General features: G+C 41.0%; 1 protein-coding gene across 1 annotated transcript in view; it reads right to left on the bottom strand.

The window, feature by feature from the left end:
- Positions 1-562: 562 nt before the first annotated feature.
- Positions 563-22,181, bottom strand: part of DNAAF11 (dynein axonemal assembly factor 11) — a gene marked incomplete at both ends in the record, with an annotated part of 91,592 nt that continues 69,973 nt past the window's right edge. The window contains 2 exons of the mRNA XM_080694715.1: positions 563-740; positions 13,124-13,203. Of these exons, the coding sequence (XP_080550841.1) occupies positions 563-740; positions 13,124-13,203 (258 nt within the window). The remainder of the gene's footprint in view (positions 741-13,123; positions 13,204-22,181) is intronic.

The following is a 22,181-nucleotide window of genomic DNA, read 5'->3' as shown; positions in this document are numbered from 1 at the left end:
CAAACCCAGGAGACAAGTATCATTACCCCTATTATACATGAAATCACTAGGGCGTATGGAATGAAGGAATATGCTGATGGTTTTCACAAAGTGACTCAACTGAAATCCAAACACAGGGGGGCTATTGTCAAAACTCTTATTATTGCTATCATACCATGTTACCAAGAAAGCAGCCCTGTCATAAGAGGAAATAGTGAAACATTGCTTAAAATCACATGACAGCATTCTGGGTGGACCTAAAGTTACATTTTTAACTTCTGAGCTTGACTAATTTGCTAAAGCTTCAATTTAATAATCAGTCCTGTTGCTTGGGAGGTGGAGATAGGAGGATCGTACAGGTTCAAAGCCAGCCTCGCTGGCTTAAGAGACCCTGTTTCCAAAAATAAAATAGGTCTGGGAGTGTAGCCCGGATGTAGAAGGGCTTCCAGGAACTCCAGTACCACCAAAAAAAAATAGGAATTAAAACATTGGAGTTATAATATTGACAAATCACATAATCTACCCTGTAGTAAGCAAAATAGAGCCTGGTGAGTCATGGACAATGACAGTACAGCCTAATGTTTCACATCAGTGGAGGCACCTCAGGATTGTCTTCAAAGTCTGGGTCTTCCTCTCTTGATACAATTTTGGGCTCAGTTCCCAGTCTTCTGGCTCTGTGATTTTTCTCTTGAACTATGGTAGTCACATCTGGGTATGAATACTTACTAGGATCTACTTCTAGTTTCTCAATTTGCTTGTTTCTGAAACAACAACAAAAATGGCAAAAGGAAATTAATACCACATCACCTAAACTTTAACTTCAAATACAATCAACTCACTTATTCAACAAACATTGGCAAGTGCATCTACACAGCACATAAGTCAAAATAAGACTATTCCTGGCTTCAAGTAGCTTAGAGCATTACAGAAGCAAGATTCTGAGCCACACAGAAATAAAGCACTAAAATGTGCTACAGAGCTGTGCTATGATGTACAGGTATTAGAAGGAGTGGTCACCTGGAGTCTCTGCTTACCTAAGAATTATTTTGACATTTGAAATGAAATAGCAAAGCCACAGGGCCAGGATCAGTCAGCTCTTACCCTCAAGTGCAGCTCTTCAGGCTTCCAGACCCTGCTGTCTCAGCCAATCTGGCCTGTTATGGTTGGCAGGGTCTGTTAGACTATGAGTTCAGGTGCAGAGCAGAGCTCAGTCCAATGACCTCTCCTCTTCCACAAGAACCTGTTAGCAACGTTGCCACTGCCCTACCCACTTCTAGTTCTCTCAGCAACAGCAGGAATGACACACAACCAGTAAGAACTTCTGCTGTCCAATGGTCCTGAATGTCACAGGCATAGAGAAAACTGTAGAGGAGACATATCTTTGGGTCACTTTCCCAGCAAATTTTATTTGATAAATCTGTAGTTGGGCCTGGTGATCTGTTTTTTATAAAGACCCCTGGTGATTTTGATAGTCAAATTATTTGGAATTATGATACCATTCATTCATTCATTCATTCATTCATTCATTCATTCGCTCAACATATGTGCTGATACTACAATAATCCAGGTACTATGGTAGATGCCCGGGATACTCCATTCGTTGTGGGGACATCTCACAGTGGCTCCAATATGGAATTGACTACAGCATCATGCACATGTCTCACAATTGGTCTGTTTTCCCACAAAACTGAGGTCTTTGAGACAAATATTTTATCTTGATCTTGTTCCTTGGCATAAAGTTATACTGAATACATACTTGCTGAATAAGTAAAAAACCACTATTGCTCTTGGAAAAAATAATGAAATTACATAATAAATGATCTCAGTCTAAAAGAAGTCACAGTCAATCTGATGTGAGAGCTTCAAACTGACGTCCTCAGACTAAATCCATCCAGCAGGTGCCTTTGTTGGGGAGGGGAAGGTCCAGCTTACTTTTGAAAGTATAAACTTGGTTGTCCTTCTACCTCTTCCCCTTCATTCCTGTACTCTGCTCAGCCTTTTTGGGCATGTGAGTTCATAATTCCTCTTAGTATTTTCTCCAATACACATGAATTTGCTGAAGAAAACTACAAAGAAATAGTATGTTCTAAAGACCCCAATTGTACATTAAAAAGCATGTATGCCACAGGAGGAAGAAGACATCAGAAGGGGCTTCTCATGCTCTAAAAAGGTGGAAGAAGTGGGATCTGGAGATGCCACGAGGGATGCTTAAGGATGCAGATGGGCAGAGTGGGGGAAACCATCAGTCCAGTTAAATGATGGAGCAGGGGCAGGCCCTGAGCACACCGCCTTCTTAGATGCCTCTGTCCAGGGTACTCAGGAACTCTTATGCATGTGCTACATGTATCCTCAAAGCACAACAAGATAGTCACTACAAGGCTGGTGGCAGACTGCAGGAAATAAATGAATGCAGTAGACCAGGGATGCAATGGAAGGAGAGGCTGGAGTAGTAAGTAGTTTCCAATATCAACATGAAACTATCCCTAAACAGTAAGGATGGTTCATGTGACTAACAAGGTGTGCAAACAGAACAGTTGTGCTTTCCTTCTGGAAGGAGAGAACTTTGGTCATTGCTAGGGAGAGGGTGCCTACCATCCCCCAGGGAAAACCCTAACCCAGAGAGAGTCTCTACTGAGCCTCTCTGATGATCAACAATTCACACATCGGGGGTCACAACTCATTGCTGGAGGGATTAATGGCATACTGTGTGACTCCCCAGGGAGAGGTCTCAGAATCTTTCACCTGGTTTTCTGTAGCCTTTTTCCTGTGCTGACACTGCTTTGTGCTCTTGAGCTGTAAGGAATATTAGCCATGGCTATGACTATCATCAGGTTCTATGAGACCTCATGGACCACTCAGCCTGGGATCATCTTGGGGACTTCAGACACACTACCCTCTGCTGAACCTTGTGTCCTTTTATTCATATAATCAAATTCTCTAAAAATCCCATTATCAGCTTTTTCTGACCCAGGAGAAAGACAAGAGAACTGTCACCCAAGTCCTCACAGTACTGGAGAAGGAATCCTGACATGTGGCATTGACCTGTACATGCTGCTAGAGAAAAGAAAGATACCTTACACAGCACAGGTAATGATTCTTCTCTCTTTGTCCTTTGCACATATGATTATAGCCATCAAAATTTTTCTCCAATCACTTCTTGGCCTTTTAGCTAAGATCAAGTGTAAAATTTTTCTCCAAGTCATCCCTAACACTGCCATCAACTGTGCCATGACCACGGTGAACCTGGTAGGCCCTCTGGCATCTCCTTTACTTCCTGAGAACCAAGAAGCAGAACTTGTTGCTGAAAGCCAGGAGGTGACAGAACCCAGGTTGGTTTGCAAGATACTGGTTCTTGCCACTGAACTATGTGCTCTTGAATGAAATACTCAGTGGAGATATCTTTAAAGTCAGAGTGACGAAAGCAAACACAGGGCTGCTGTCAAGACGAAATGAGCTCAGACTAGTAAAGGACACAGAGGAGCACCCCAAACCAGCAGCCATTCAGTAAGGGTGGATTTCCATGCAGCAGAAAGAGAAGCCGAAGTCAGCAGGTAACTGCAACTGGACGAGGGTTGATCATCCAGCTCAGCATGCTGTTTAGTGCATGTCTCCTGGGTACCAGTGCTGTGGCCAGCGGCAAGAAATTAAAGGTAAGTGATGGCTTGTGCCCATGGTCAAATGAAGATAGCTGCACACTGCACTATTATGCTCTAGTATCTCAAAGGCTCTGCAGATGAAATAAACAAATCCTGCTGATGCAGGGAGGAGAAAACATGATATGTATGGGAGGAATGATACAGGAAAAGTCTTGGCACCTGGTGGTGAGAGAGGAAAGGATTTTGCTAGATATTCAGGGGAAAAGATGTTACCGAAAGGCAACACAGACAAAAGCGAAGGGAACGTTCATAGGGCTCACTCTGTGTTGTCTGCACAGAAGGGAGTGCCTGAGGCCGAGGGCGTAGGTATAGGGTGCCTTGCCCAGTCCTGCCCTGGCATGGCCTCACAAGATGAGGGGCAGATGGGCAAATCAGCCAGCACGTGGAGGAAGCTGCCAGACAAGAGTGTTGTGTCAGATGCCAAAAGTCTTTGCATAAGTGACATGTGCTAACGCCACAAACACTGAGAACTGGGGCCCCTCACCTGGCCATGTTTTCGTTTATCCATTTGGGGGTACTCAAGTACTAGAGAGTGTACTTATTTTAGGAAAGTTGGAGCCAGTGATTTGTTTTAAAAGTAGTGGAGAGCCAGGCTTGGTGGCACATGCTTGTAATTCCCGCGCTTGGGAGGCAGAGACAGGATCGTGAAGGTTCGAAGCCCCTCACTGGCTTAAGAGACCCTTTTTCCAAATAAAAAAGTAAAATAGGTCTGGGAGTGTAGCCCAGAGGTAGAAGGGTTCCACCCCTTTTAATAACTTTTAAAACCTCTTTATTGAGAGTAATTCATGTATAGAAGAGTGCCCAATCATGAGTATGGCTTCCATTAAAAGGTTAATCAATATGTTGGATTGCATGAAACTGAAGAGCTTCTGTTCAGCAAAGGAAACTGTCAAGAACCTCAATCAAGAGCCAACAGAAGCCGGGTGTGGTGGCGCACACTTGTAATCCCCGCGCTTGGGAGGCAGAGACAGGAGGATTGCGCAGGTTCGAAGCCAGCCGCGCGTGCGCTGGTTTAGGAAACCCTGTTTCCAAATAAAAATGTAAAAATAGGTCTGGGAGTGTAGCCCCGAGGTAGAAGGGCTTCCAGGAACCCCAGTACCACCAAAAAAAAAAAAAAAAAGAGCCAACAGAATGGGTGAAGATTTTTGCTACCGACACCTCCAATAGAGGACTAATATCTAGAATATACAGAGAACTCAAGAAACTCAACACTAAAAAAAACAAAGCATCCAATAACAAAATGGGCAATAACTAAATAGACACTTCACAAAAGAAGAAATTCAAAAGGCCAATAAATGCATGAAAAAATGCTGAACATTACTGGCAATCAGAGAGATGCAAATCAAAACTACCCTGAGATTTCACCTAACTCCAACTAGAATGGCAATCATTCAAAACACAAACAACAACAGATGCTGGCGAGGATGTGGAGAAGTGGGAAGTCTAAGACATTTTTGGTGGGATTGCAAATTAGTGCAGCCACTTTGGAAAACAGTATGGAGAATCCTCAGAAGAATGGGAATAAATCTACCATTCAATCCAGCAATACCACTTCTGGGTATCTACCCAAAAGAAAAGAAACCAAACTACCAAACTAATGCATGTGTATCTATGTTTATAGCTGCACAATTCACCATAGCCAAACTATGGAACCAGCCAAGACGTCCATCAACAGACGAATGGATTACAAAACTGTGGGATATGTACACAATGGAATTTTACTCAGCCATCAAAAAAACCCAATTACATCATTTTCAGGGAAATAGATGGAACTGAAGGACATTATGCTAAGTGAGATTAGTCAGTCACAAAAAATAAGAAATCAGATGCTTTCCCTAATATGTGAGAGTTAGGGAGAAATGGGTCATAGGAGGAACTATAGATGAAAAAGGAAATCCTATAGAGGAGCAAACAAGACAACCTAAAGGAGGAGAATGGAGGGGGGAAGAAGAAAATCTCTAAAACACACAATGTACTTAAACATATCGAAGTCAACCACTAAGCCAAGCAAGGGAAGGAGGGATGGGTAGGGAATGGGGTGGGAATTAGGTAAGGGTGGTTAAATCAGTGATGTGTACATGTATGTACACACAAGTTTTTTACCCCAATATGATGTAAAAATATAACACACCAATAAAAAAATTTAAAAAAGGAAAAAAAATGAGTACAGTTTCCATGAACTGAACGTTGGGTTCAGGAGTGGCACCTCATCAGCATGCTAGAAGCCCCCTAGTCCTGTGCCACTTCCGGTCACCACACCCCTACCCAGGTGGTGATGTACAAGCTGAAAACTTTGGGCTCTGGCAGGAGTGTACACCCTGTCCTGGCAGCGCCTTCCTCTATTTGTCTCTGTCTTTATACTCCTAGCAGAACCCCTTGAACTCAGGGATGCTGGCAGTTCCACACCCACTAGTGCCTGGGATGCATTTGCCAACATGGAGCTGGCTGCGGGCTGGAGGCTGGTGGGGAGGGCGGCTTAATCCTCCTCACTGCTGTGTGAGGTTCTGCTTGCTGCTGTAAGAAATTACCACAACTGCCTAAATACAGAATCAATCAAGTTTTCCACAAGGGATGGATGGATGGTAAAGAAAATATGATGTATATATATACAAGAGAATACTATTTAGCCAAAAAGGGAAATCCTTTCATTTGCAGCAAAATGAGTGGAGCTAGACAACATTATGTTAAATGAAATAAGTCAGATGAACAAAGTCAGATTGCATCTTTTGTCTCATGTGAAAACTTTTTTTAAAAAAATCCGGATGTAAAACAGTGATTACTAGAGTCTGGGAAAGGGCTTGATAACTGGTAGCATGGTACAGTCAGCTAGAAATACGTTCTAGTGTCTTATAGCACAGAGAGGTGACTGCCAATTACAATCGTGTATTGTATATTTTATGAAGAACTAGAAGAAAGGAGACCAGAGGCTCCTAAAGAAAGGATAAGGTGATGGGAACCTAACTACTCTGATTTCCTCAGTAAATATTGCAGAGATTTCAATGTCACAGTGTCTCTAAAAAGTACGTACAATTAGTGTGTGTTAATTAAGAAGAAAAAGGTCATTTAAAAATATCTCTTATCTTTTTAAAATTAAAAAATATATGAATTTTATGCTGTATAATATAAAAATCACAGATTTCAAATTCCAGTACCTATAAATAAAGCTTTATGGGAACACATACAAACAAAGAAACTGCCATAGCTCAAAACGATGGCTTGAAATAATGCACATGTATTATCTCATAGTTCTGTACATCAGAAGCACAACATGGGTCCCTGGGCTAACCTCACAGGGTTGAAATGCCTGTGGCCCTTACGGAGACTCTAGGGTTCAGCTGTCTTCTTACTTTTTCTGTCTTCTAGGAGCCACCCACATTCCCTGGCTCAGGGCCCCTTCCATCTTCAAAGGCAGCAATGGCCATTTGAATCTGTCTCCTGCTGCATGACCCTGAGTGCCTCTCTCTCATTTATAAGGGTCTTGTGGTTACCTTGGGCCCACCTGCCTCATGCAGGATACTCTCCCTGCCATCATGTTATCTGATACCATCTACAACCTCACATGGGATGACCTATCCCTTGGTTCTGGGTATGAGGACATGCTCGTTTTGGGGGATGACGACTATGTTTGCCATCCCTTCCTCCTTATGAAAGCTGCTGATACAAGGACTTGCTACTTGAAGCTTAGAAGACACCAGTGACACAGAAGGTAAGGAGGAAAGCATTGCAGAGATGCTAACCTGGGGCCTTCACTGCCCAGGAGCTGAGCCATCTGTGAAACCACCTACTTCCAGACTAATTGTTATTTGGAGTAAGTAAATATCCTAAACCTTTAACTCCATCTTAGGTATTCCATTACTTACAGCCATACCCAATTGAACTGATGAAAGTCAGGTAAAACTATTAGCTATTTGTAGAAACATAGGGAAGAGAATGCCACATCTGTCTGAGAACCAGGATCCCAGACCCTCATGTGTATTTTTACATAGTTAATGATCAACTGGACCAGTTGAGACTGCATTTTTATAACTGTAACTATTATGTCTTACAAAAATAGGAATTTAAAACCAACATTTAATGACAGTGACAGGGCACTTTCTAGTTTGGAAAGTGTTTTCTGAAACAAGTATATGTAGTTAAGGATTTTAAGAAATGATATAAATTATTATTAAACAATATTTTAAAAATTATTATGCTCTTATTTTAAAGGCCATGCTATTTTTGTCTTAACTAAGTAAATATCTAAATTCATTTATTATAATACTTCTGTTTTCGATTTTAAAGAAACACAACCGAGCTCCCTTCTAGGCCTACCCTTTGGGCTACAGGGTGACTCTTAGCAATGAACTTAGTCAGTGTACCATGATCTAAGGCACACCTCCTTCAGATGTGGGAAGCGTGGCCTAATTGCAATGGAGAGCTTTAATTACTCAGGAATCTCTGGAGTAGGAGAGTGACTAGTTAAGCCTGGGGCACTCTAGGATCACACTAATCTCCAAATAAGAGGGAGGGAACCTCTTCATGCCTGCTGTCCCTGCTGAGCGGCAGAGGCCTAAAGGACAGATGCCCATCACTGGTTTCGCCACCACCTGGCTTAGAACCAGGACCTCTGGAGTCCAGGAGAATAACCAGAAGACAAAGGGAACATATCTATCACTAGGAAACTGGGCAAGAAAAAGCACGTGTCTAAATCAGTCAGTAGAGGTAAAACACACCTGAGATTAATACCCTCAGCTAAGGAACATTAAAGAAAGAACTTTTCTCTAGTAACAGGGTAGGCTACTGTATTGGGACCAAAGACTCCTGCCTCCCACTGAAAAGTCCTCAGATATGAAAGATCTGATCAGATCAGAAAAAAACAATAGGATCAGAATTCAGTGAAAGTAGAAACTGAGGAGCGGCAGAGCCCCAGGCTACCTGAGCTCAGAGAGCATTTGCTGAGACCTTGAAGCTGTGCTTCAGTCTTGCTGATCACATAGAATTGGGGAGCAGAGGTCAAAGCCCCAGGACACCAGGTGAGCATCCGACAAGAGCCCTTCTCCACAGTAAGGACACAGTGTTGGAGAGCTTCTCCTATGTTAACAGTAAAGGAGGGTAACTCCCTCTGCCCACCTCACAAGGGGACTTTGAGGAAAGATGCATCTTGGGATAGAGAAGGGCTCAACCATTCCCCCAGGCTAAAACATTTAGAGCGGCTGGTAATTAAAACCCTCAAGCAGTTCCAAATTGGTAGTGTTCCAAGGGGTCTGCTCTCAAGTACATGCCAGTGCTCCCAGGGCTGAACAGCCCCCCCCCATATATTTTCCAAGGCAACACAGCATGAAACAGGTTCATTATTCACAAGCTACCAACATTTAGTGAGAAAGAAAATTCACACATACACACGCACCCAAGTTCAGTGGGGTGGGTTTACAACTTACACAGAGGAAGAAGGGGACAGGAGAAGACTAAGGTTCATTAGGAGCTGGTCCCTCAAGTTAAGGAAGCTGTCTTGTCAAATGGCCATCCACATATGCTTCACCTGCAGTGCTGCTGAGGGTCCAGCTACGACATGGAAGGCCATCACGTTTGGGTGGGGTAACAGGAATAGAGCCTGGGCTACTCTACCTGCTTCCCCTTTCTAATGGTGCATTTCCAGAACATTTCAGTTATCCTTAAGAACTACATGTGAGCGAGGAACGATAACTTAGTTGGCTGAAGTATCCTCAGAGAGCTGTCCACCATGGAACATCTCACAGTAAAAAGTAAACAGGTACCAGAAAAATAAAAATAAAAACAGGGAGCACTTCACACGAGAATCCGAAAGAGCAACAAGAAGAGAAACAAAAATTAAAAACTTCAGATTTTGAAAAGGAAAGCATGAGGCATAAAACCACACTTACTATGTTCTATATTTAATCTGTTTATACTTCATAGTATATACCACGATAGAACTTTCCCTCTGGGACTGGCAGTAAGATTAAGATTTCTGCTATCACTTCTCTATTACACATTATAATTGGCAGTAAGATATAAAAAAGAAATGAATGAGATAAGTAGTAGGAAGAAAGTGGTCATCCTTGCAGATACAGAGAAAACCTGAATGAACCCATAGACAAATTAAGAAAGCACTAAGAGACATCAGTAAGGTTTCTAAGTATAAAATCAGACATAAAAGTGAGTTACATGGTATGACAGCTACACATTGTGACCAAAATAAGTATCATTAAATTTTTATACTTCCAAATGGTTAAAATAGTCACTTTGGGGTTCACTGATTTTACCAACATAAAAAAGCAAAGTGCAAAGGCTACATATTAGCAACAGAAGATGAATAAGATAAAATATATTTTTAAGACCATTGAAAATATCACATACCTAAAAACTAATGAAACACTGGTATACTTATAAAAAATTATAAAATTTAGATGATATTAAATAATACTTCAAAAGAATTATTAAGGCTATAAAAATTATTCCTTCTAAATTGATTTACACATCCAATCTAATTTTAAAATTCCAGTACACACATGTGTGTCTCCGAGAGTGAGTATACTCGTGGTATGTTTTAGATGTCACCTGTCCCCTAAGTTTCATGGGTTGTCCTCAGTGTGGCAATGTGGGAATTAAAGAAATATTTAAGAAAGATTTCTCAAGGAGAGGTTCTTGGTTCACTGGGTGGAGGATATGACCTCAGAAGAAAATGCTGGTCTCTTCAAGTGAGCTATCAGGAGAGCAGAAACCTAGCTGGGCATGGTGGTGTATACTTTTTATCCTAGTATAAAGGATAAAACAGGCTGAGACAGGAGGATCACAAGTTCGATACCAGCCTCAGCAACTTCACGAGACTCCCAGCAACCTAGTAAAACCCTATTTCAAATCCCCCCAAAAATGGGGGTGGGGCTGCCTCTGAGATATAATGGCACTGAGTTTAATCCCAGCACCAAATAAAAGAATTAATGAATGAACAAATGAATGAGTGATTCTCTGGCTCCTCTTTGGCAATGTCATTGTTCCCTCACTCCTCCAAAACTGTGAGCTATGTGTAGTTTACAAAGTTAGCTTCCTTCAGGTCTTTCATTGTTGTGATGCAACATGGACTAATCCAATTTATGTGCAAAACTTGACAAGTTGATTCTAAAATTTATATAAAAGTACAAAAGGCCAAAAAATATCCAACTCACTCTTTAAAAAAAAAAGGATAGAGAACTTTTCCTACCAGTTAGAAAGACTTATTTTAAAGCTCTGGAAGTTGTGGAAGTGAAACAGAATAGGATCCAGGAGCGCAATCTAGCTCTACATATGCATGACCACTTGATCTAGGACACAGGCAGCCTTGAGGACCAAGGCAGAAAGGATAAACATTTTAACAAGAGACACTGGGGCAGGAAGGGTCCACACAGAAAAATTAACTTATCACACCTTAAGTAAAACTCAGTTCTTGGTGGATCATACCTAACCATGAAGCCTTATAACACAAGGAGCTATCTTTATGACCTTAGGCTAGGTCTTCTAGAATAAGAAAATAAAACATTATACTTTTGATTATATTAAAATCAAGATCTTCTGTTCACTAAGAGATGCCATGATAAGAGATAGAAGGCAGCCGGCGGTCCTGGAGCCCTGGCACACCGACTCCTCAACTCCGTGTTCCTGGAAAAACCCAACGTCTCAGAACCTCAGTCAGTCGTAAAGAAAGAGCAATGTTTACACCTTGCATTTTGGTAAGGCAAGGTAATGACAATATTACGTTGCCATTTTGCATCGTGCAACATGGAGTCAGCACTCAGTACGTACTTTCATGTTGAGGGAGTTGTGAGTCTTCCTGTGGACTACAGTGTCATGGGACCACAAGAGCTCACCAGAGTTCCCCTGAAGTCTGATGAACAGAACCCTGTCCCATTTGCTCTCCTTCCATTGCTCTGCTTCCAAAGCTGGAGGAACAGCCCACTCTAGTTAGGAAAAGGCCAAGGCCTCTGCCAGCAGTCCTTGGTGCCCATGAACAGCTATAATGGGCAGCTGTTTGGCTAATGGGGTTGCCCTGCCAGAGGTAATCTTCAGGGCACAATGAAGTGGTAACACCCACAGCAGCGTGTAGCTTTGTGACTGAAGAGCAGCACAACCAATCTTCACATCCATGTTTTATGTGAGGTGAGCATTTGTCAGTGATGAAAATGAAAAAGAAGGCTTCATAAACTGCAACTATGAAGAATTGTGCTTAGACGTTTCGAAACCTCTAGAGTAATCACAGTAATGATAGTTTTCCTGGGGGCTGAGCACCAGCTCCAAACTGTTTGCTATGATTTGGCTTCATATCTCTGTGATTCCTCACAAATTAAATTCAGACTCTTTACATGTATTGAGGGTGCTGGGGTTAATGACAACTGTGAATATTCATAACAGTCATGGTACCGTGGATCTCGTATCTGCCACAAAAATTACTAAGATAGAAAATATGAGTGGATTCCTAAGGTTAAAAACAGCAATCCACTTTTCATTAGGAATCCAATTCCATACCTGTTGTTCAAATTCCATGTTTAAAAATCTCTATAAAACTTCCTCATTCGTCTTTGAATATACTGATGCCTAACTGTTTTATTATGCAAGACATAAATATAGCTCTCGTTCAGGTATTTTTATGAAGATAATTCTAGCATATACATTTGTATCACAAAGATAGCTTGCCTCTGTTCAAAATAGACTTTACCATCTGGAGGGTAAGAGTCTGAAAATCATGAGAAATAGGAAGAGAGTTTAAAGAACTGGGATCTTATTCCAGAGAAGTATTGAGAAGTAGAAGAGCCTTGTACGAGTGCTGTAAGGCCTGCCAGGCTTAAGGGAGACTGGATTCGGTCTGAAGTTCCCAGGAGCCACAATCTTCACTTGGGAACTGGAGGCTTCCTAACATTGGGGAACACTGAGGATGGGTGAAAAGTCTCTAGAGAGGGGAGAGTCCTATTGGGAAATAAATGTAAGCAGAGGCCAATGATGAACTGTGGTCAGGACAGTGACAGGAGGGTAGGTATGGGGACTCTTGCAGTCTGAGGTGACATGTGGACTGTTAAGAGAGGCAGTGGGGGCAATGGGACAAGAAGGGCTCATCTGAGTTGTACAACATGTCATGGCTACATGACCTTCAGGACACTCAAAAATTCTCTTCCTCAGTTTCCCTTGGTAAAGTGAAGATGAAAATTGAGAATTGAATGTGTTAATGCAGGGAAGGCACACAGGATAACGCTGACACAAAGACCCTTTGTGTCAATGTCAGTAGTCGTCGATGTTCACAGCATCAGGCATACTATTCTCACAAGAAATCAGGACACAGATACTTCTTTAGGAGTCAAGGGTCCTAACAAGTCAAGATTCTTAGGGCTTGAAGGCAAATGTGAACATTCATGCACGAATCATTCTTAAATGTTAAATAACTGTGGGATCTCGGAAGCCACAGTCTAACCCACAAATAGCCATGAAGACAGCGATGCGATAAAGCTGAGGGGCCTGGGGAGTGGTACCTCCTGTTGGTTTGCTCTCTGCTGCTGTCAGAGGCACCTTTCATAGACTTGGCTGTCCGTCCTGTGATCACTTCTTCTACCTAAAGTAAAAAATAAAAACATAATCAAGGACAAGTGGTATGTTACTCCCTGATGCACCTTTAGAAACATACATTCTGCCGAGCATGGTGGCGCACGCTTGTAATCCCTGCGCTTGGGAGGAGAATATAGGAGGATCGCGCAGGTTCAAAGCCAGCCGCGCTGGCTTTAGAGACCCTGTTTCCAAATTTTTTTAAAAAAGTATAAAATAGGTCTGGGAGTGTAGCCCGGAGGTAGAAGGGTTTCCAGGAACCCCAGTACCACCAAAAAGAAAGAAAAAGAAAGAAAGAAAGAAAGAAAGAAAGAAAGAAAGAAAGAAAGAAGGAAAGAAAGAAAGAAAGAAAGAAAGAAAACAAAAAGGAAACAAAAAGAAAAGAAAATGAAAAGATACATTCTATGTTAATGGCAAAAAAGATATTAAAACCTTTTGACATTTTCTTTGCATAATTCATAAGAGTCAAACTCTAATCCCCTATACATAAGGTAGAGAAGATTATATCACAAATTGAATTTGTTCATTACAGCTTTGCAAAGCCACAAGCTCTCTATGGGGTGAGCTAATTCATTTTTAAAATATTTTCTGAGAAGCAACAACACGCCATCATTCTCAGTGGGTATTGGGGGGTAGAAATGTGCCCAGGACACTGCCCACATGGTCCTTCCAGTGAGTGAATGTAGTAGGAAGTGCTCTGGGCTAAAAGCTTCAATCCCCATTGTCCCAGCACACTGGAACCAGTTCCTTCCTCTACAAAATGATTATGCTAAGATCAGCCAACCCCAGAAAGTCAAGAGTGGGATGTTTTCTATCATATGTGGAATTTCAAGAGAAAATAGGAAATGAAGGGGACTTCAGATGAATAAGGAGAGAGATCAGCAAAAGAGTGGAAAGAGACTGGGGGAGAAAGGTAGGGAGAGGAAAAAAGGAGGATTGGGGAAAGGAAGAGTTTAAATAATGTCATATCCATATAGGAAGGTATCACTACCAACTTTACCAAAATGCATGGGAGAGACAAGGGAAGAACGGGCTAGATGCAGAGGGAAACACGCCAAGTGCCCTGTGAATGTATGTGTCTATCACTTCGAACTTTACTATAGCATAAAATTACAATATACCAAGGAGAGTATAAAAAATAAAATAAAACAAGGGAATCAAATTGTGATTTCAAAGTTCCCTTCTTTGACTAAAAAAAATTCTGTATTGCTATGGCCTCTGTTAAAATAAGTTCAGGGCTGAGCACGTTGAGGTCTCAGTAAATCAAGCTGATTTGTTCCATACAAGAACACACTGCAGAGATTATTCAGCCCCAGCATGGCCCTTCATAAGCCCATGAGATATCAGATCAAGGAGAAAAGGACATGCCGCTACGTGTCAGATCACAACTGCATGGTAGGCACACACCTGCCAACATTAGGGATGTGACCTGTTTTATTTATACAAATGCATGTACACACACACACACACACACACACACACACACATACTCCCCTGATGACTTCCCAACAACATTCCTCTGAGATGGGAATTGCTCCTGGGCAGCCTTTCCTTCTTAAGCAGAGGGACCTGGAGCAGGAATCATTTCTGTGTCCACTCTCACCACATTCTTCTCTTTGCAGGGGAACAACTCACTCATTGGCCACGTTTCCCTGGAAGGTAGGGTCATTGCTTTCTGACCTTTCTCCACTCTGCCTGAGTCTTGGGGTCAGAGCTGTGGTCCAGTTCTGTGCCACTGGCTAAGGATGGGCCTTGGCAGGGATTGAGGGCCTCTTACCACCCCAGCTTCATCTCCAGCCTCAACAAGCATGCTGGCCTCACAACCTGCTTGCGGGGAGGAATGTGATCGTCCTAGTTTACCTAAGACTGTCCTCCCTGGGCACAAAACCAAGTAAATACATAGTATGATTTATTTCTCATCTGACTTGGGGTTTTTGGTTATATGTGCTACTGGTCAAAAGTTTAGCATGTCTTTTATCACAAGCAGGCTTCAATAAATGACTGATGGGTGAGCAAATGAAGGAACAAATTTTGGCCTGAGGGACTGCAGTGTCAAACGTGGCGAGTGAGGGCTTTCATGATCTCCATCCCCAGATGGCAGTCCTTGTCCTGTGACCTATCTTGTGGAGGACAAGAATCATATGTTTACATAGTACAATTGTATAATTTCTATCATGTTTTAGAAAAATGCAACCTGTGCACATATGTGTGATTAAGTTCAGCTTCCATACCAGGAGATCCTGCACAGAAGCCTCCTGGGAGGGCCTCTGTGTGAGACAGAAAGAAGAGTCTGCTTAACCTACTGAAAGCTTCAGCTTCAATAGAGCTTCACAAATGGTTTGTAAGATAGCCAGATTTGGCTGATATTCCAAAAAAGAAAAACAATGAAAAGACATTCACTTTCAAGGCTGGACGAGTGGAAAGGCTTTCAAAGAGGTCCAGTCTGCATTAGAAAACTCTTAGGAGAATGCTGTTGAGGAATCAGGGATCCAGGCCAGCAGAGCCACCTTCACTGAACATTGGCAGCAGGTGACAGGTGGTAGGCCACCCAACACAGCAGGCGTTTATTACAAACAGGAGGAGAGTGGATTCTAAAATGTTTCCTTTGCTATATTTTAAAATATACTTAATGTCATAATTTTATCATTTTCCATTATTTTTTTTTGCCTGATGGTGATTTATTTTTTGGATGTTAAGGTGGCAGTGTATGGATATTCACACTATTTCAATCTGAGATAAACTAGTTTTCTTCCATTTATTTAAACTAGTGTGATGAATACAAGTATTTCCTTATATCCTGATCTACTCTTAAGAAAACAAAAACATATGGTACATGCTTGTAATCCCAGTACTTGGGTGGCTGAGACAGGAGGATCACAGGTTAATGTCCAGCCTCAACTATTTACCCTCTGCAACTTCATGAGACTTTGATTCAAAATAAAAAATAAAAAATAGAGCTCAGGGTGTTGCTTGGAGGTAGACTACCCCTGGGTTCAATCCCTAGTACCACACACACACACACACACACACACACACACACACACACACGTAGAAACACTTTTCTGTTGGTACTGATTCCATTTATGGTTTAATGTCATTTGTACATGAGAATAAAAAATAGAATTAAGGAGGAAGACTACAAAAAGAGTTCCCTCAGTTTCTGGGGAGGAGAAAGAGGCCATCGGGTTACATAACAGGAACAGGGACCTTGTCCTGACTGTCCTAGAGAGATGTGCTCGCATGCTCTGTGGAGCAGTATTGAAGCCCAGCAAACATTTGCTGAGAAAGTTCTGCAGATTTTATCTTATGCCAACAATCCCAGACACTCTAGTATTTCTGAAAGAGATGCTCTGTGCTATCCAACTGAAAAACCAAATCTGCAATCTTACTGCATTTCAATTAATTTTCACTTCTCTTTACTACCCAGAGAGCGAGGAACATGACTACTAAACCTGTGTAGTACGGTCATGTGATGGGCTCCCTAAATTCTTCAAGCCTAAAGCACATCATCAAGTCTGCTCCCCTAACGCATCTGTGGTCTTGGGCCATGAGGTCTCTTCAGTTCTGGTGCTCTCTTCTCCCCTCTCAGCACACATAGGACCTGGAACGCCCCTGTGAGTGTGAGGACCAGGAGCCTATAATTCAGTCTCCAAGGTCAATATGGGATCTGAAGGCTGCTCTTCTTGGTCTCATCTCAACAGGGCTGAAGCCCTCGTCAGCCTCAGAGCTCACTGAGAGTCTGCTCAGGCGGATGTTGGTTCTGCGTTGCTGCTGCTCAGCTTCTGGTTCTTTTTGTTTGTTTTTCACTCTGGCATCTTCCCTGACTTTACAGGGGCTGATCCTTGGGCACTCCTCAGCATTTTGCATGTTCATTTCCATCTCAGTCTGCCTCCTGAGGCACAGTGGCACCTTTTTTTTTTAACATTTTAATTACTTTAAATGAGGTCAATGCTAGTTAAAATTAATTAAAATATCAACTTCTGAAAAAAAAAAAAGAACACTTGAACCCAAAGTACAAGTTTTATATTGATTCACATTGTAAATGTACTAACAAAAACGGGAGCGTGTGCATAATTAGAGTCTTAAAACACCCCATTTCTAACGCTGTTATTTGTCACATAATAAGCACAGACAAAGATTCTCTGTGTTTATGGAGATGCAAATAGAGACACAAATTTGGAACTTTTCTTCACAGGGAATTTGCTGTGCACCAGAATCTAAATGTGTTTCTTATTTTTAAAAGATATTTTCAGCACATTTAGTCCCAAAGATTCTTTTAAGTTTAAAAGTTAATGGAACTAAAGAATCAGCAGTAAGAAGAATGTGAACTTTGACATTCACATTAAGGGTGAAATTCCCTGTGACATCAACATTCACATTAACCCCAGGTAAAGTCTTCTGGAACACGTAACATGCCTGAGCGGGGGTTTGGAAATTCTGCTACTTGGTTTCCCACTGCCCTGCAGGCCTGGGCTGCACTAGGAAGCAGAGCTTGTTAACATCAAACACAGCCTTATTCATTTGTGCTAAGTACGTTTGCTAATGACTAATGGAACAGTTGTAAAGACCAAAACATGTTCAATAAATTGGATAATGTAAGCCCCATGGTTTCCTGAACCCACAAGGAGAAATGGAATCAACTACTCGAAAATTCAATTGTGGGATCTGCACAAAGGTGCACATTAACATTTTAATGATGTTACATTATTTTGATTCAAAGAGTAGTGCAATGGGGACTTGAGAGCAAACATGAAGGTAGTGATAGAGTTCGCTTCTCTACAGAACAGAAGACCCTTCTGAGGCTTTTCTGACAGCTGACTTCCCAGTCTTTGTTTACATAGTACTTTGGGTTAGGGTCTAATTACCTCCTGAGACAGAAGTCTACCCTTAGAAGATCATAGTTGTTTTCATAACATGTAAAAAACAGCTGCTTTAGCCGGGCTTGGCGGCGCACGCTTGTAATCCCCGTGCTTGGGAGGCAGAGACAGGAGGATGACGCAGTTTCAAAGCCAGCCGTGCTGGCTTAAAAGACCCTGTTTCCAAATAAAAAAGTATAAAAATAGGTCTGGGAGTGTAGCCCGGAGGTAGAAGGGTTTCCAGGAACCCCAGTACCACCAAAAAACAAAAAACAAACAAACAACAACAACAAAAAACCCAACTGCTTTAGGCACTACAAAAGTTGCTCATACTTAGAAATATAAACTGTGAGCTAGTAGTAGATGCAAGAGAAACACTTAATTGTTATTCCTTATTCTTTAGAGTTACCCATAGAAATTGCCAATCTATGACCACTTTTGACCCATGTAACAGTGATTTCAGATGGTTCAACTTAATACTTAAATAAATTTAAATAAAGATGAGCAAAAATGATTAAGTGAAGGCTTTTTTCTTATAAATTAAAAGAATGAATGAAAAAAATGGAATAGAATCAGAGGTATTTGCTGAAAGAGAAAACATGAATCAATCAACTATTTTAATTCTTTATTATGAATTTTGCCTGGTTTTTAAATAACAATGTCAATGAAAATAATAAATTTCCTTTTCTTTTGGAGATTTCACAGTTTCAAATACTAACTCCATTAAATCTGCTCAATAAAATATCTCCTGGGCATTGACCATGTGCCATGCACAGGTCCAAGGGGTAGACATGGAATGATGACAAATTAATCATTGGCATCTCATGAGAGATAAAGATGTATAAACAATTAAAATATAACAAAGAACATAAGACTTATCAATGTATGTCTACAATTCTAAACCTACGGGAGGGGCAGAGAGTGGGCAGAATGGGAAACAGGGTCAAAGGAAGTGTCTTGAAGGGTTTTCTAGAGGGCCTATGATACATGGAATTTTCCAGAAGATAGAGGCAAAGGATGGAGAAGATAGAGAACATTCCCAGAAGAAGAGAAGGAGAGAGAGAGAGAGAGAGAGAGAGAGAGAGAGAGAGAGAAAGAAAAAGAAGGAGGAGGAGGAGATAGAAGAAGAAGAAGAAGAAGAAGAAGAAGAAGAAGAAGAAGAAGAGGAGGAGGAGGAGGAGGAGGAGGAGGAGGAGGAGGAGGAGGAGGAGGAGGAGGAGGAGGAAGAGGAGGAGGAAAAAAGAGAGGAGAGGAGAGGAGAAAAAGAAGGAAAAAAGCTTGAACAAAGACAAAAGTAAATGAGCACAGGAACTAGCACAGAATATTAGGCAGATAGCTAGAGATAAGGCTGGGCCAAAGCCAGATCTGGGGATTTGTCTCAAGGTGCTTGGAACTGTCACATGGGTAACAGGAACTTTGCAGTGCTTACTGTCCTGAGTGACATGCTCATTTCAGCTTAAGAGTAATATTTTAAACTCACTTCTCCTTAGGCAAGGTATGTGATATTAACAGTGGCATGAAAGCTTTGAAAAAGAAGTGTCCTCTTTCCTTGCTGGATAAAAATATACTTTTCTTTCTTTTTCTATTATTATAGTCAAGTTTCTGCCTCCACCCAACAGCACTCTGAAAATATTAAGGATGTACAACCCTGTTGCGAATGGCTAAATGTGAAGGATGGCCATCAAGCTGCTGCTAAGAATACTCACATTTGCGTGGTTGGCTAATTCTGCTGTCCCATCGGCCTTCAGTGTGCCAGCAGATGACAGATGACGTCCTCATTTCCCTAGCTGACCATCGTCTTCCAGGAGTAGCTTTTGGACTCTGAATTCTAGATCACTTTAGCTCTTATACATCCTTTGAAAGGAGCCATTTGCGTGGCATACAATTTGTTCACCACAATCTTGCCAGCATGGAAGATCATGAAAGTTAAATGGGTATTTCCCTTTAAAGAGTTGGCCATACTTTAGCAGTATTTTCATGAGGTTATGACATGTTGTCCTAACTCACAACACACGTACTGAGCCTGTGTGCCCTCATATCTATTTCCTGCTCTCTTTTGATCTGCTCTGTGTATCACAGGGAGATAAAATCCTGAAGGCTTTATCAGCCCCTTTCCTGGAGCATCTGGCTCGCACCTGGGTGTGACCCGTGGGAAGCACTGGAGGAGGGTGGGGGACAACCTCCAGGAGCATCTCCCGCAAGTGCTGTCTGCCTGAGAAACTTCTCCAGCAGAGTGCAGGACTGCCTGCGGCTCCAGGTCCTGCACAAGACACTTGCTGCAGTCAGGTTCTTCCAGGTGACCCCAGGACCTGGTTACTTTCAACACCACTTCTATCCTCTGTCCTAGAGGTGCTGGTGACCAGCTAATGTTACAAGTTTTCTCCTTCTTTGGCTTCTCAGATACCTGACTAGTATGTTTTCTTGCTTCTTTTCACAGTACATTCTTGTAGAAGTTCTGTATATGTTTCAATATTTGGGTGTTTCTTGATTTTTTTCAATAGATTGTTACTGATTTACTCCATTTCTCAAACCTGAAGTGCTTGTTAAAACAGAGTTCTGTATCTTGGAATTAGAATCTGCAGCTGATGGATCAGGAGTCTAGTTTTTAAACAAGTTCTTTCTGGGCGATTCTTAGGATCAGGTAAATTTAAAAATCAACGTGGCCCAGTTCCACAACTTCTAGACTTTCTGTTTTATTTATTTGTTTTGATTTTGCACACTAGGAATCAAACCCAGAGCTTCGCCTGTGCCAGGCAGGCACTCTACCACTGAGCTATATCTTCCACGCCCAGGTTTTCTTGAATGGAATTAATTTATAGATCCCATACTTCTGAAATATCTAAGTATCCCTGGATTGTTTTAGGAAGTGGGATGTGATGGTGACTCCGAAAAACATGGTTACTAGATTGACGAAATATTTTACATTATCATTCAAAATTATTATTTTTAGCTATACAGATATGAGATTAATATCTATATAATACTCCTTTTATGTGCATGCTATCCTGTAATGGACTGGTTTGAGATATTTAGATCATTTCTAATTTCTTATAATGATATTGTGGTATCTGTCTATGTATATAAATTTGTATCATTCATCTATTTTCTTTGGAGAGAGTCCAAACTTAGAATTATTAAGTCACAATGTATATTTTAAACCTGGATATATGTTGACAATTTTATTTGCAAAAAGATGAAATCATTTCCTAGTTCCTCTAGCAGTACTATTTCATTGTACTTTCACTAGTGCTGAATTTTTTTAAATGTTTTTGATAGAAAATTGGCAGCAATGTTTGGTTCTAGAAAGAGCAGCATGATTGAGGACACTGAGTGGAGAAGTTTGCTTTGCACCGTACACTAGGTAATACTTTTGAATTTTGTCTTGTAAATACATATCAGCTATGTAAAAGTAAGAAACAGTGTAAAGTTTTAAATGATAATTGGATGGATAAATATAATATTAATATTATAAAATATAGAGAAACATTTCTTTTGTGCTTCTTTCATAATAATTTTCTGCTTTTCTATTAGGGTTTTAATGGTTTTCTGAAACACTTTTATACATAGTATTATTTCTTTTGGTGTGTGTGTGTGTGTGTGTGTGTGTGTGTGTGTGTGTATGTGATATTTGAAAAAACTGTGTATTAACTTATTTAGTTGTTTACTGTCTGTTTTACCCCCACTGAAATGTAAACTCCACAAGGACAAGAATAGCTATGCTGGGCACATAAGCCCTCACAAGTGTTTGTTGTATGAATGGATGAAATGTAAATGAACATAAATATTTGTCGAATGGTAGCTTTTAAATATATCTTTTTCATGTTGATCAAAACTATTGCTTTCCTTTGGTGAATTTTGCCACTATCTAATAGTTAGAAAATCCTTCTCTGCAGAGAATGAAAATAGATATTTACCCTGATTCTTTTAAACATAATATTCAATTATTATGTGCATATAAAATTTGTCTTGGTGTATGGTGCCAAGTAAAATGACACACTGACAATTACCAAATATTCCTCAATTTTATGGTAAATTATACACTTGTTTATTTATTGTGAAATATGCATCTATTTACCTGCTCAACATCAATCAACAACATATTTTTGAGTATCTACAACTTGCGACTAAGCTA

The sequence above is a fragment of the Muscardinus avellanarius genome (assembly GCF_963383645.1).
Source record: "Muscardinus avellanarius genome assembly, chromosome: 4".
NCBI lineage: Eukaryota > Metazoa > Chordata > Mammalia > Rodentia > Gliridae > Muscardinus > Muscardinus avellanarius.
The sequence above is the reverse complement of the archived record's forward strand: the minus strand, read 5'-3'. Positions and strand labels throughout refer to the sequence as shown.